The 13139-nt window shown below is 45.9% G+C and overlaps 1 protein-coding gene across 3 annotated transcripts in view; it reads left to right on the top strand.

Moving 5' to 3' along the window:
* Positions 1 to 268: 268 nt before the first annotated feature.
* The window catches only part of RGMB (repulsive guidance molecule BMP co-receptor b), a 29265-nt gene continuing 16394 nt past the window's right edge, over positions 269 to 13139 (top strand). Inside the window, exons 1-4 of one of the 3 annotated variants that reach the window (XM_060635305.3) lie at positions 269 to 889; positions 1856 to 1931; positions 5132 to 5397; positions 10718 to 11226. In XM_060635305.3, coding sequence (XP_060491288.2) covers positions 1927 to 1931; positions 5132 to 5397; positions 10718 to 11226 — 780 coding nt within the window. In that variant the 5' untranslated portion in view covers positions 269 to 889; positions 1856 to 1926. Of the gene's footprint in view, positions 890 to 1855; positions 1932 to 4148; positions 4167 to 5131; positions 5398 to 10717; positions 11227 to 13139 lie in introns of those variants that run through there. The other 2 variants (XM_060635306.3, XM_060635304.3) reach the window with 2 other exon arrangements.

Below are 13139 nucleotides of genomic sequence, written 5' to 3'. Positions count from 1 at the left end.
CTTATTTCAGCGAAAGTCCAGAGGGCCGTTCCTGCCACTACCCCAACGCCTTACACCAACCCCCGCCCCCGCCCCCACACATACCCACTATTTATACACGCTAGGAAGACCCTCAGAGATCATTTATGGAGAAGAAGGGGTGCATTTTTGTGGCTGCTGGTGCACAGTTACCGAAAATCCTGGAAAGGCGGGCGCGGGACCGCATCCGTGCCTGTGCCGAGGCGCAGAGCGGGAACAGCCTGCACGTGTCCGCTGCCGCCCGGCCCCGAGACGGCTGGCACGATCGCCAACCGGGAATCGGTTGGTGCCGAGGGTGGGCAAAGGCAACACGACCGGGTGGAGGGCGGCGCGGAGGGTGGCGCTGGCGGCATGAAAGGCCTCTTTGTGCGGGACTTGGGGTGAGGAGGCGGTGAGAACGGCGAGAGCTGAGCCCGGGCCTGGAGGCTGGGGCTCGGGGACGCCGCCACCCGCCACTCCTCAGCCGCGCTGGAAAGATCCGGGTAGTGCCAGCAGGGGGCGGTGTGACACCGGAGGGGGTGAGGTGAAGGCCCCCGGGTTTGGTCTTCTTTGAGACCTGAGGGGGGAGAGAGACGCTTGGAGAAAGCGGGACGGAATTGAGAGATTTGTCTCCCCGCCCCCTCCCCTGGGTGGCGGAGACATCGCGCTGGCTGGAAGGGTGCATCCCCTCTCCGGGCGCTCACTCCGCAGTCTAGGAGGCAAGAGAGCGGCCCCCGAGGCGGAGCCTCCCTCCTGCCCCCGGGTATCGCTGCCCCGACCTAGGGGAGAGAGGCGGGCGCCGCGCTGCCCTCCCTCTGCGCCCCCGCCGCGTGGCTTGCGGCTTATTTTCCCAGCTGGCAAGCGTCGCGCTGCAGACAAGGGAATGCCTGTGGTGAGTTGTTTATTTTGTCGAAGTTTGCGGTGGGCCAGGGGGACGTGGGGGGCGAGCGGCAGGCAGCAGCCGGGACTATTTTGTTTAGGTCTTGCTCCACCTGTGTGGTATAAATCTGCCAGCCTCAGGGCGGCAGGGGGCCAGGGTGAGAAAACCCCAGGGCTCCAAAAGGCCTCTTTTTTGCCACTTGCAGACCCAGAACTACATTTGAATTTTCCACTCCTGGAATCGGCTAGATCCTAGCTTACACTACGCCCCATACCTCTAATCACTGCTTCACGTACCCGCTGCGGACAGGGCTTGCGCTGTAAAGGACGGTCAGCGCCCATGGCCCAGGGACAGCTGGCCGTAGAAGTTCTTCCCGGGTACCCCTCCCCATTTCTTGAGGATAGGAGAGCTGTTTAATAGGAGGGGCGCTCTTCAAACTAGTGGGAACTTGTTTGGGCTACTTATGGCACGAAGTCCGTTCAGGCGTGTCGGGTCTACTAGTACCGCAAACAGATCCAGGTTGGCCAGAGTTTCCCAGACTTGAGGCTGGGGGTCGGTAAGCGCTTGGCTCCCAGGGGAGCCCAGAGGAATCCCCCAGGGCTGATGATGACAGTCACCACCGCGGCTGCGTTTGCCTGGAAGAAAAGCCTAAATACATTAGCGAGCTGGTAAAGCTTTTAAGGCCTTCTCCGGAGTGAGTGGCTGGCTAATGAGAGGTTAATTTTGTTTGGAAGGGAAGGCTGCGCTGGTTTCCTGAGATAAATGGACAGGAAGCGCATTACCTCCGCGCGCTGGCAAGCGGCTACCAAATGCTTTTTGCACCTGCCGCTTTGAGCGGTGCGATCCGCTGCAGAGCCCGCAGGGATCGTGGGGGCCGGTTGTGTACGCTTGGGTGATGAGCCCCACTCAGGCCCCGGGCCCTCTCCTTCCGGGGGCGCAGCGCTCACGCCAGGCTTTGGGGTCTTCTCTCACACCCAGGTCCTGCGTGCTCAGGAGCTCAGGGGCCCCCTGATCCCGCCAAGCCCCCTCCAGGAGCGGAAGGGTTAAGAATGATGTAAGTACAATCCACTAGCTGCTTTCTGCTGGGCTGTGGGACTCAGGGCTATTTTAGCCCCAGCTTTGCGTCCACCCTGGACTGGGGAGCAGCGAGGGGGCCTTTACTCTAGAATGGGTTGAACAAATGGCTACCCTGGTAGCTCCTCTGTCCTAGGTGATCTGTTAAGCAGAGAGACCCTCGTGTTAGATTTATGGAAATGGAGATATATTAATGGGAATAGTTAAGACATCATGTATGGGTTCAGGTAAATAAACCTGTAATTCTTATTTAGAACCCATTAATGTTGCTGGCATGTGTTTTAATTCTATCCATTCGCACGTTCATACCATGGGACGTTTTGCTGTGACCCCTAATTGTGCTGTTCTGGTCTCATCTTTTCTTCCTGAAAAAGATGAAGGGAGAAAGACTAGAGATGGCAAGGAATAGGGTGCGTTTGTGAGTTGTGCGAGCTGTCACTTCACGATTTTTTTTCCTGATTAAAATGTAAAACTTTTATAAGTCATTGATTTTACGGGGGGGGGGGGGGGAATACCCAGATTTTTCTTTGTGTAATCTTAAAATTCTCCTAACTTGCAGCATTCGAGCTGGAGGAGTGGATGCGCTATAAGCGACCATTCACCACGCTCTTACTTTCCAAGCCAATTCGGGGGATCTTGCTAACCAGTCCGAATTAACCCTGCGAGTGTGTCAACTGACCTTAAGTCTTGAAAACAGGAACCACCTTGCGGTTTAATTGTGAAAATTAACATTTTACTCTAGTCGGCTGAACACTTATGTGGTAATAAAAAATGAATTGTTAGGCGTATAAATCTTGAGCTTGTCAAATTTTACAACAGATGAGCAATAAAGCACCTTAGAGAAAATGAAGTTTTCCCTCTAAAGAACAGTTCCATTCCGATGCCGAATTTGTGGTGACTCGAGGACGCCCTCTATTGATAAGATAGTTTAGAGCAGTGTGTGTCTAAGGAACAGGATATGGAGGTGGGGAAAGTGGAGGCTGGGGGCAGGGTGGAATCATAGCAAGTAATGACAGCGAAAAGACCCCAACTAAACTGAATTTGATCCCTAACTTTTGGTTATGTGTTCTGAAGTATGGTGAATAAATTGTCATGCTTTTTTCATAAGGGTCAAATTAAATCTTGGGTTAAGGAAAAAGAACCATCTTACTGTTAGTAGTCTTTGTTGGCAACATATTTTGCAAAACTGTTCACATTTGATTACTTTAAAAAAAAATATGTTGACCAGTATTTCATTAACTTTAGTTCTTTGATTTATGTAGTAATTGCAAGGGAGTAAATTTTTAGTCCCATAGTATTTACTCCATAATATTATCTAAAAATCGTATCAGATAACTCCTCCTGCAAAAAAAGTCATTTCTCCAGGCAACTCTGAAGCTATTATTAAGCATATTATGGATATACACAAGGCTTGGATTATATCTTGGGCAGTGAAAGGTGTGTTTACCACTTGAGTCATCATAGTATGTAATAAGTAATGAAAAGTTACGGTAAAAATAGGCATTCTTCTTTAGGGACCTAGTGGTTTGTACAGTTCATAATGTGTCTAATGAGTAAGCCGGAATGATGTAAGGTTTGCCCTCAATTATCCTAGTCCATTGATTAGCACATTGTAACATGTGGAATATTAACGTGTCCGTGGTTGATACGAAATTACCAATTAGAGATTATGAGTAGCGAGCGGGTAGAATTGCAAGCTACAATTTGACTATAAGTGAATTTAAAATGGCAGCCCTGAGCCCTTTGGAGGAAAGGCAAAGGCAAGGGCAGTCGAAGTAACTCCGAGCCTTTGAAGCCATCTTTTAGATTAGATACCACTTCACACCTACTGATAACAGATTGGAACCTATCATCAACCTCACAACATGCTTTCTTGTGTCTCCACTTGCCAACCTCTTTTGTGGCACACAGTTGGGGTTTCTTCCTCATTTATGGATACATCCAAGTGGCAAAAGTGGAAACCGATCTGCCATTAAATTAATATACTAAGACCACGAAAATGTGTGGAAAAGCCACCAAGCAACAAGAAATCATGGCATAATTACTCTACACTGCATTAAAAACTCACTATCCTCATTAATCTAATTACACTGTAACAACACATTGAAGTTCGCCCACTCTCAGACTCCTCCCCGCTGCATTCAGGAAGGGAAATGTCAGAGGAACAATAACGCCAGAGCCTCGAACAGCTGCTAGCGAATTCCACCGGGAGCTGGTGGGTACCTTCCCAGCCCATCCGATCTGTTCCGGACCGCGAGTTACAATCGGATTTTCAACGCGGTGGGGTGCTAGTTTTACCAAACGTCCGGAAAGGGCTCGGAACACGGTTCCGCAGAGGTGATTGGCTGCGAAGAGACCTGCCGCCAGGCGCCTGGTAAAAGCGCCCACTTCCTCTCAGGAGCAGGAGCTGGAGCGGGAGTGACAGACTGGGGGTGACTTAAAACACATACGCACACAACACCTTACAGGGAAGCCGAACCCAATCACATTAATTAAAAGGAAAGTCAAAGGCCGCTTCCTTTGTAACGCCGGCAAGAGAGAGTAGCCGTTGCCAATTTCTGTAGGACAGGAGGAAACAGTAAATCGCGGAAAGGGGTGAAGGGAATAGAAGAGGAGGGAGCGCGAAGGAGGTTGGGCCCGGGCGCGGCGGACAGGACTCTCAACAGGCGGACGCGGAACTCAAATTACAATGAGCAATCTGAGGGTGGGAGCAGGAGCGGGGGCGGGCGCTTTGTCCCCTGCGAGTGGCCAGCTGAGCCCAGTGGACCAGCGCTTGCAGCCAATGGGGTGAGAGGGAGGGGCTAGGTCGGGGGTGGAGAGGACGCGGATTGGCGCGCGTGAGGAGGGCGGGGCGGCAGTGCAAGGCTCAGATTGATTGACCGCGGGGTCGCGGCACAGAGATATCCGGGCTGCAGGCGGCTGCTCGCTAGGGCTGGGCGCGCCTCCAGTGGGTCCACGCCCGCTGAACCCACGCTGGCCGGGACCAGGGCGCCCGCGCTTTGGGGGCCGGGCTCGGCACTAAGCTCACCGTCTTTGTGTCTTTTCTCCCGCCCCCTCTGCCCCGCCTGCCGCCGCGATGCCGCTGCGCCCCGTTGCCGCCGCCGCCGCCGCCTCGCTCCGCCCGCGGCGCGCTTTTCGCTGCGGCGGTGGCGGCGGCCCGTATCCGACGCGGGCCTGAAGGAGGAAGAAGAGAAAGCGAGGCACGTCCCCCAGTCCATGCCGCAGCCACGGCCCCGAACCCGCCACGGCGCCCGTGCCGCCGCCCTCGCCGGAGCCCACGAGACCTGCATGGACGGGCATGGGCTTGAGAGCAGCACCTTCCTGCGCCGCCGCCGCCGCCTCCGCCGCTGCCGCCGGGGCTGAGCAGCGCCACCGCCCCCAGCTCTGCCCGCCGTCCCTGGCGTTGCTGCTGCTGCTGCTGCTCAGCCTCGGGCTGCTCCACGCAGGTATGAGGCGCGCGCGCGAGGGTAACCAGCTGCAGGTCCAAGTGCTTTGTTCCCAAACACTCCCGAAGGCACACGTTGGGGCAGAAGGGCGGCGTGGCGTGGTGAGACGGTAGAGGCCTCATGGGTTCCAGCCCTGCACCTCTGCCGGGCTCACGGCGCAGCGGCAGGAACGCACCCGCAGGTCGTGCGGCGCGCCCTGGGCGCAGAGGAGAGGCCTCCTCCCCCTCCCTCTCGCGTTTCCCCGCCTTCGGCTCGGACCGTTGATAAATCTTCCCAACAGTCGCTTATCGAAGATTTAGCGGGCGGGGGCGGCGGGGGCTGCGCCCCCGAGACAAACGTTCCGGATGCTTTATTGCTCGCTGCATTGGTGTTTACTGAAAGTCAGGCTGGGATCAGGTTTCCACCGCCGCCGCCCCCTTCGAAGCGAGACAAGGAGCCTTGTGCTGCTTCTCTGGAGTTGGGGGTGGCGACGAGGGGAAGAAATCGCACCAGATGTAAAGATTTTCACCGGAATTTGAAAACCTGGGGGGTTAATCTCGAAGTAACTTAAACGTCTTTAAACAGGGATTTCTTCGTATTTGCCAAAACTGCTTTTAGTTCAGTTTTCAACCTCTGTGGAAAAACTGGTGCTTTGTGGTTAAGCCGCGTGTTTTCGGGTTCCCGGAGGGGTTGACACATCTCCCTGCTTTCTGGAGGTCGGCGCTTCCCCTGTGGAAGCGGAGTGAGTTCTCTGTCCTTAGCCAGGTAGACCTACAGATGAGCCTTCTAGCAGGTGATAGTTATTTTTGTTGTGAAATAAGTTTCACTAATAGAGTGTTATGTCGTTTGTATCTCAAGGGAGGGGGTATCTAGGATGCTCTTTATAAATAAGTGCTACGTCTAGGAGTTTGTCTAAAAAATTTCTTTAGTGCCAAATTGAAGCTAAATTCTCTTAATTTGAGAACCAACTAGAGCATTAGATAAGTTTTCCTTTGAGATCTTTTTGTCCTGTATTTTATGACAGCAGTCTCAACGCTGTGATCTGGAGAATCGTGAACTGTAATGCCACCCAACTGTGTGGAGTAGTATTTATTTATTAAGTCATACCAGCCTTTCTAAAAATCTGGGAGGTCTTTTAAGTAATGGAAAAAAAAAAAAATGTGGCATTTGAGGAGACTTAATTTACTTTTGGTAACTTTGCATTGTGATGGAACAGCTGCATTTTAACACTCACTTGGGGAAACATAGAGTGTAATAGTAAGTTTTACAATGATTAAGGCTTTAAATGACTGACTTTAGAACCTTAGAAAATAATGTCAATCTGCTTATGGTTCCAAGAAAATTTTCATGATGTGTCAAAAGTTACATTCATAAGTGTTTTGTGTGAAGACTATATGTTCATAATGTCAAAGTGTAGGTTTCTTGAAATGGAAATTGAAGTACTGGGTAGGACTGTGTGTCCCTCTTGACTGCTTGGAATATTGTTTCCCTTAGTTGCCAGAGAGTTCTATTACAGAACTGGAATGTGGTCCTTGAAGATTTTTCTGGCCAATAATGAAAGCCCTAAGAAGTTGTTTTAATGTTTTTGAAAATTAAGGTGCCTTATTTCAAAAACTTGGAATGTGAAACTCCTCTCAGTATCTTAATGTGCCCTCACTTAAAGTCACTGCTATATTCTACCTAGAGTTTCTGTGGTGAGTGATATCTATGGACAACTTGTTGGGGTTGGGTGATTAATTTGGTTATGGAAGAAAGGGCTCCTTTTGAAAGATAGCTTTGAAGCATTTTTCTCTTGATCATACAAGGATTGTTTCTCAGAGAAGGGAGCCTAGCCGAGTGCTCTTTGCAGATGGGCTACCATATGTTTTATGCCTGGATCCATATAATTTGCCACAGCACCCCATATGTCCCTGCATTTTACTTAATTCAGCTTCAGCATATCTTATTTCTTTTATTATAAACTGGTGATTGTGTGGCAAGTTCACACGTGCAGTCCTGGCATCAAGGAAATGGGTCTTGAATGGTGAAGTCTTTGAATCATTAATCAGAGCGCTAGACCCACAAATCCTTTAGCACTTTCATTAACTGGAATGAAAATAGTACCACACCAATCATAGATGACCTGGCTCCAAAAATGAAGAGATCTGTAACTGCAGGTTTTGATTTCTGCCCTTAGGAAATGAAAAAAGAACTTTTATACTTTGCTCCCTACCCCCCCCCCCCCCCATCCCCCACTTTAAGCAAATCTCTACAATTCCTGAATGGAGATCCAATATGGGAGTTACTTGCTTACTCATACACTTCATGGCCTTGTTGGCTACATCCTTGAGATTGTTTCTGCTCTGCATTTTCTTGGCATTTTGACAGGAAGCTTACTTTACCTCCTATAACAGGCAAAGTGTGCACTGTCATTATAAATTCATGAAGCCTGGATATTTCTGGGTGTATGCTGCAAATTAGTCATTATACGGGAGCCTGCAGTGGGGCTGAAACTGCTGACCCAGATGCACTCTCTAGTTAGCCCTCCTCTTTCCCATCATCTCTATTTGAAAGGCTGTTAGAAACCTCATCCCAAACAAAAGAACCCAAGGAGTTCTGTTTTATGTGTCATTTCTCAAAAGAATCAGCACCTGCCTGCTATAAAAAAGGGAAGGAGTTGGGGGTGGGCGGCCTGGGGGAGGAAGGAAAAAGGAGGTGGGAATCTAAATTATTTTCTGAACAGTTGCATTTGCATTTCATGCTCTTACTTTGGAATATTTTATGACTATTTGAAATAATTATAAGTAAGTGTATGCTCGGATAGATTTTATAGACCATAAAAAGAACAAATAGGCACTGGAAGTTTAGCGGAAAGTTCTTGTGCTGTCATTTAAATTGTAGTCCAGGAGCTCTTCATTATTGAGTGATCTTGGCCCAGTTTTCATTTCCTTGCTTTCTGCTTGCTATGACTCTGATTTAAAAAGAAAAACGTAATTGATACAGTAGTTGCTCAAGTCTTTAAGCCATCAGCTACTGTTGTGTGAGACTCAGGAATGTGGAGGAGATGTGATATGAGGAACGAAAACGGGATTTGAGGAAAGGCATTGCGCCCTGGGCTTTGCTCTACCCATTTGTGATCCAGCCAGGACAAGGCCTGTAGTTTCCCTTTGTCCTGAATTTCCTAACTGTAAAATCGCTTTAATGCTTTTGAGTTGCTTGGGTTTTTTTGAGTAAAAACAGTTGAAAATGACTTGACTTGATCTACTTTGGAGAGAGGAAATGTATAAATACAGGAGCTGCTTTTTACCAACTCTGGAATGAGTAAACATGAAATATGCCAAACACATGAAGGTGTGCTTGTGATTTTTTTTTTTTTTTGAGTGTGATTTAGTGATAGCTGTAAGTCCATAGCTCCAAAATATTAAAATACTGTTTTGTTTTTTTTTTTTAATTCAGGTTAAAGTAAATGCCCTATCTAGACTACATTTTTCTCTTCTTGGTCTTTGAAATTTAAAAATGGTGGGGAGGTGGCTTGAGAGGTTGTCATCTTGCAGTCTTTTCTGCTGAATTCAAGCTAGAAACAGATTACAGGCTGTTTCATTCAGGCTTAAAAGTACTTTAATACTGAAAAGATTAAAGTATCTTTCTGGAACGTTACTAGGGTTAGTTTTAAGTCTTCATCAGATGAAGTCCTAAATCTTGATAGTATCCTGAAGTTTGTGTCCACGTCTTAAAATAATTATATACTTAATGATACTCTTTTTCCCCCCCACATCTAGAATAGGAATTGTAAAATATTTTATGCCTGTAAAAGATCATGAAGTTCTTTTTAGAACAGTCTCCTCATTTCTCAGCTGAGGTACCTAAGACTTGAAAGGATTGAAACTTCCTCCAGTGCAATGACCTAAAAAGAATGTGGAAGTAACACAAAATATGTCTTAGTTAGTTTCCATAAAACTTGAGGTGGATGATTTAAGAAAAGTACTTTCCTTTTCAGTAATTCTAGAGTTCCCACTTTAAGGACCAGAATATTAAACTGTTTGGCACATACAACTGACCTAGTATTGGCAATTCTTACATCTTTTTATGCTTTGAGAGGTTTTTATTTTTTTATATGAGAAGCTAGTGGCAAAACATCATTTGAAAACTGTCAAATAGTAGGGCAGTAGTAGGTGGTTTTTCATTACTTCATTTTAACTTTGCCTAAGTCATTAGGTATATTGGAACTGTCGACCTAAGGAAAAAAGTCATTTATGTATGTTCTAAGAATTCTGTGTGCTATGTTTCCTTGGTTCTGATAAAACACACTTGGTGCAGTCATCTGCCTGTGCAGCATGATTTCAGTGTGGTGTCCTTTTTGATTCAGTGTACCCTTCCTGATGAGCTGCTTGGGATCTGGGATCCAATGGTGACGGGTGTTAAGGGAGAAGTAAATCTGCAGCTTGGTTAAACGATCAACTTTATTTATTTATTTATTTATTTATTTATTTATTTATTTATTTATTTTAACATTTATTCATTTTTGAGAGACAGAGACAGCACAAGTGGGGGAGGAGCAGAGAAGAAAGGGAGACACAGAATCCAAAGCAGGCTCCAGGCTCTGAGCTGTCAGCACAGAGCCCGATGCAGGGCTCGAACTCAGGGGCTAGAACTCCCTGACCGTGAGATCATGACCTGAGCCAAAGTCGAATGCTCAACTGACTGAGTCACTCTGGTGCCCCTTGACTTTATTTTTTTTAAGAGAACATTTACACTTTGTAGCATCCAGGAGATTGTAGGTTTATATACAGTTTGTCAATAAACATCCTTAAGGAAATGCAGAATAACTTAGTACCTGGATTTTCTCTTGATATTCTTACCCTATAGCTGTACTAGAATCAAGTAAAGGTGTTTTAACTAATGCTATAAATTTAGGGATCCCTACCTAATGTGTGGAACCTTAATCATGGTTTTGTGCTTTCCAAAGCGAATGAGTTATACACTTAGCAAAATCAAAACAAAGTTCACATCTTTAACTTGGCCTTAGAGCAGAGGAATCTTTCTCAAAATCTATAAACAATAGCAAAGTGATCAAATACTCCGTTTAATTTTAACATGAGAATACTGGGCTCAGACTCATGTTCCCTAATAGTGGTTCATGATTTAAAGTTTTAAGGTAACTGATTGCGTGCAGTTTTTCTCCCGGTGGCTTAATTTGTGAGGGAAAAAGAAGCACAATGCAACCCTAGTTCTGAAGGCTTTCTTAAAATAGGAGTGTATGGAATAGAACAAACTGTTCCCAAAGGACAGTGTCATTTTCTCATGTAGCTCAGGAAGTTGTGAAGCGTTTAAAAAACGTTTGGTGTTATCTTTTTTCTCATAGGTGACTGCCAACAGCCAGCCCAATGTCGAATCCAGAAATGTACCACGGACTTTGTGTCCCTCACTTCACACCTGAACTCTGCCATTGACGGCTTTGACTCTGAGTTTTGCAAGGCCCTGCGTGCCTATGCTGGCTGCACCCAGCGAACTTCAAAAGCCTGCCGTGGTAACCTGGTGTACCATTCTGCTGTGTTGGGTATCAGTGACCTCATGAGCCAGAGGAACTGTTCTAAGGATGGACCCACATCTTCTACCAACCCTGAAGTGACCCATGACCCTTGTAACTATCACAGCCATGCAGGAGCCAGAGAACACAGGGGAGGGGACCTGAACCCTCCCAGTTACCTTTTTTGTGGCTTGTTCGGAGATCCTCACCTTAGAACTTTCAAGGATCACTTTCAGACATGCAAAGTGGAAGGAGCCTGGCCACTCATAGATAATAATTATCTTTCAGTTCAAGTGACAAATGTGCCCGTGGTCCCTGGATCCAGTGCTACTGCTACAAATAAGGCAAGTATACTTTTTTCTTTCTTATAACTTGCAGATGTTTGATTCTTCAGACAATTTTTGAAGTATGATACAAAAGACAGTTTAAAAGGAACGTTTTCTTGTTCTTGGCATGCAATTAACAGGGTGAATGAAAGATTAAATGAAAATCATTTAGTAAAGAATTTCTCTGGAATTCTAGGCTTATGTAAAATGTGGGTCTTAGTACAACTAAGCAGTGATATGCAAAAAACAAAACAAAAACAAAAAACACCGAAGTTGAGTTCTCTATAGAAAAGGCAGGCCTGTTTAATGGGAAAATGTATACTTTTTTTTTTCTGTGAAGTCTTTTGAGTGTGACTCTTGTTGAAGAAATCCATGTTCCTATTTATCAGATGACCAAAGTGGGTGTTCCAAGTAAAGAAAGCTATCAAACCTGGGGCAATAACCCATCAGGAAACATATTTTATTGGAAATTTGGAAGCTATAGTAAAATGTAATGGCTGTAAGCCAGCTTCCCAGTGGCAAAGCCACAATTGTGTTTTAGTTATTAATGTTGCCGTGACCAAGGAATTTTAGAATTGGCTATTGTGGAGCAGTGATGTATAATCCCTGTCGTAATCTCAGGATAACATTTTAATTAAGCTGAGGGGAAAACTGACAAAATTAAGTTAAGCTTACCCTGCATAGCTGCCCTTGTCTGTGTTTGTGTGTGTGTGTGTGTGTGTGTGTGTGTGTGTGTGCGCGCGCGCGTGTGTACTTGCGTTAAAGAAGCTAATGCCAAATGGAGATCATCTGAACCAACTTTAAGGCACCACTGTCAGTGCAACTAGGTAAAGGGCTATGAACTGGATTCCCAGTTGGCAGTCAGTGCTAATTCAGGCATTAGTAAGTAAATACAGAGGTCAAAAAAGGTTTTCCAGAAAAAAAGACTGTCCCAAATAACCAGCTCCTTCCCTGTCTCTCCCAACTACAGAATCACACATACAGGCTATCTCATCTTGTTCATTTTCCTTTATCTGTTCATCAGTTGGTTTGGACTGAAAGATAGTTGACAAGGATCAAGCTTTTGTAATAGTTATGACGGCTCTTTTGATTCCAGGACACCCTCCCTTGCCTCTAAACACGTGTGGCGTATATTTAAGTGAATTTAAATGATTTTACTTGGCATTTTGTGGAGGTAATTTTACAACCCCTCCAGAGATAGCTGGAGACACCCAGGGGTGTCACAAATCTAAGATTAGAAGTCATTGCTCTGAACAAAGAAGTCTGTTACATTAGTCCAAACATTTTAGGTGGACTCAAAAATGTTTATGCTTTAACTCCCAATAAAAGCCCAGGCTTGCCTTTCCAAATCCTGCAAGTAAACTTTACCTCCTCTGGTTTTTATAAGCATGCAAATAATTTTTCTTGTCTATATATTAAAATGCTGTAAGTTATGGTAGACAGGTACACAATTATGAACTTATAACACAAATCATGGCCAAAAATCCATCATTGCTGCAGAGTCATAGTGCATAAAACCTGGGGATAGTCTTTGGGAAAATATGAGGCTGAAGATTCAAGAAGGCACTTCCACTGGGAATGGAGAGAGTCATCATTGATCGTGTAGATAATTGAGGGTTTAGAGGGCCTTCACAATACCTTTGAGATTAGTAAGTGCTTTGTGCACAAGAAAATATTGGTTCTTTTCACAAGCCCTAAATTTAATTTTCCATGCCTTCCATCCAATCACGTGTCACGTCTACTTGTTACTTAGCCTTTCAAAATTCTATACTTTTTACTGATTGTGGTGAAATATTTGGGGACAATGAATTTTGTTATGAGTATTAATATTACATAAATGGAACAATTGACACTGAAGTATTTTAGGTCATTCCATTTCAGTTGTGATTGAATCTGTCATAGTTTTTAGCAAATAAATAAAAAGTACAACT

Source organism: Panthera onca, chromosome A1 (genome assembly GCF_046562875.1).
Source record: "Panthera onca isolate mPanOnc1 chromosome A1, mPanOnc1 haplotype 2, whole genome shotgun sequence".
Taxonomy (NCBI): Eukaryota; Metazoa; Chordata; class Mammalia; order Carnivora; family Felidae; genus Panthera; species Panthera onca.
This window is presented reverse-complemented; position numbering and strand designations above follow the sequence as displayed.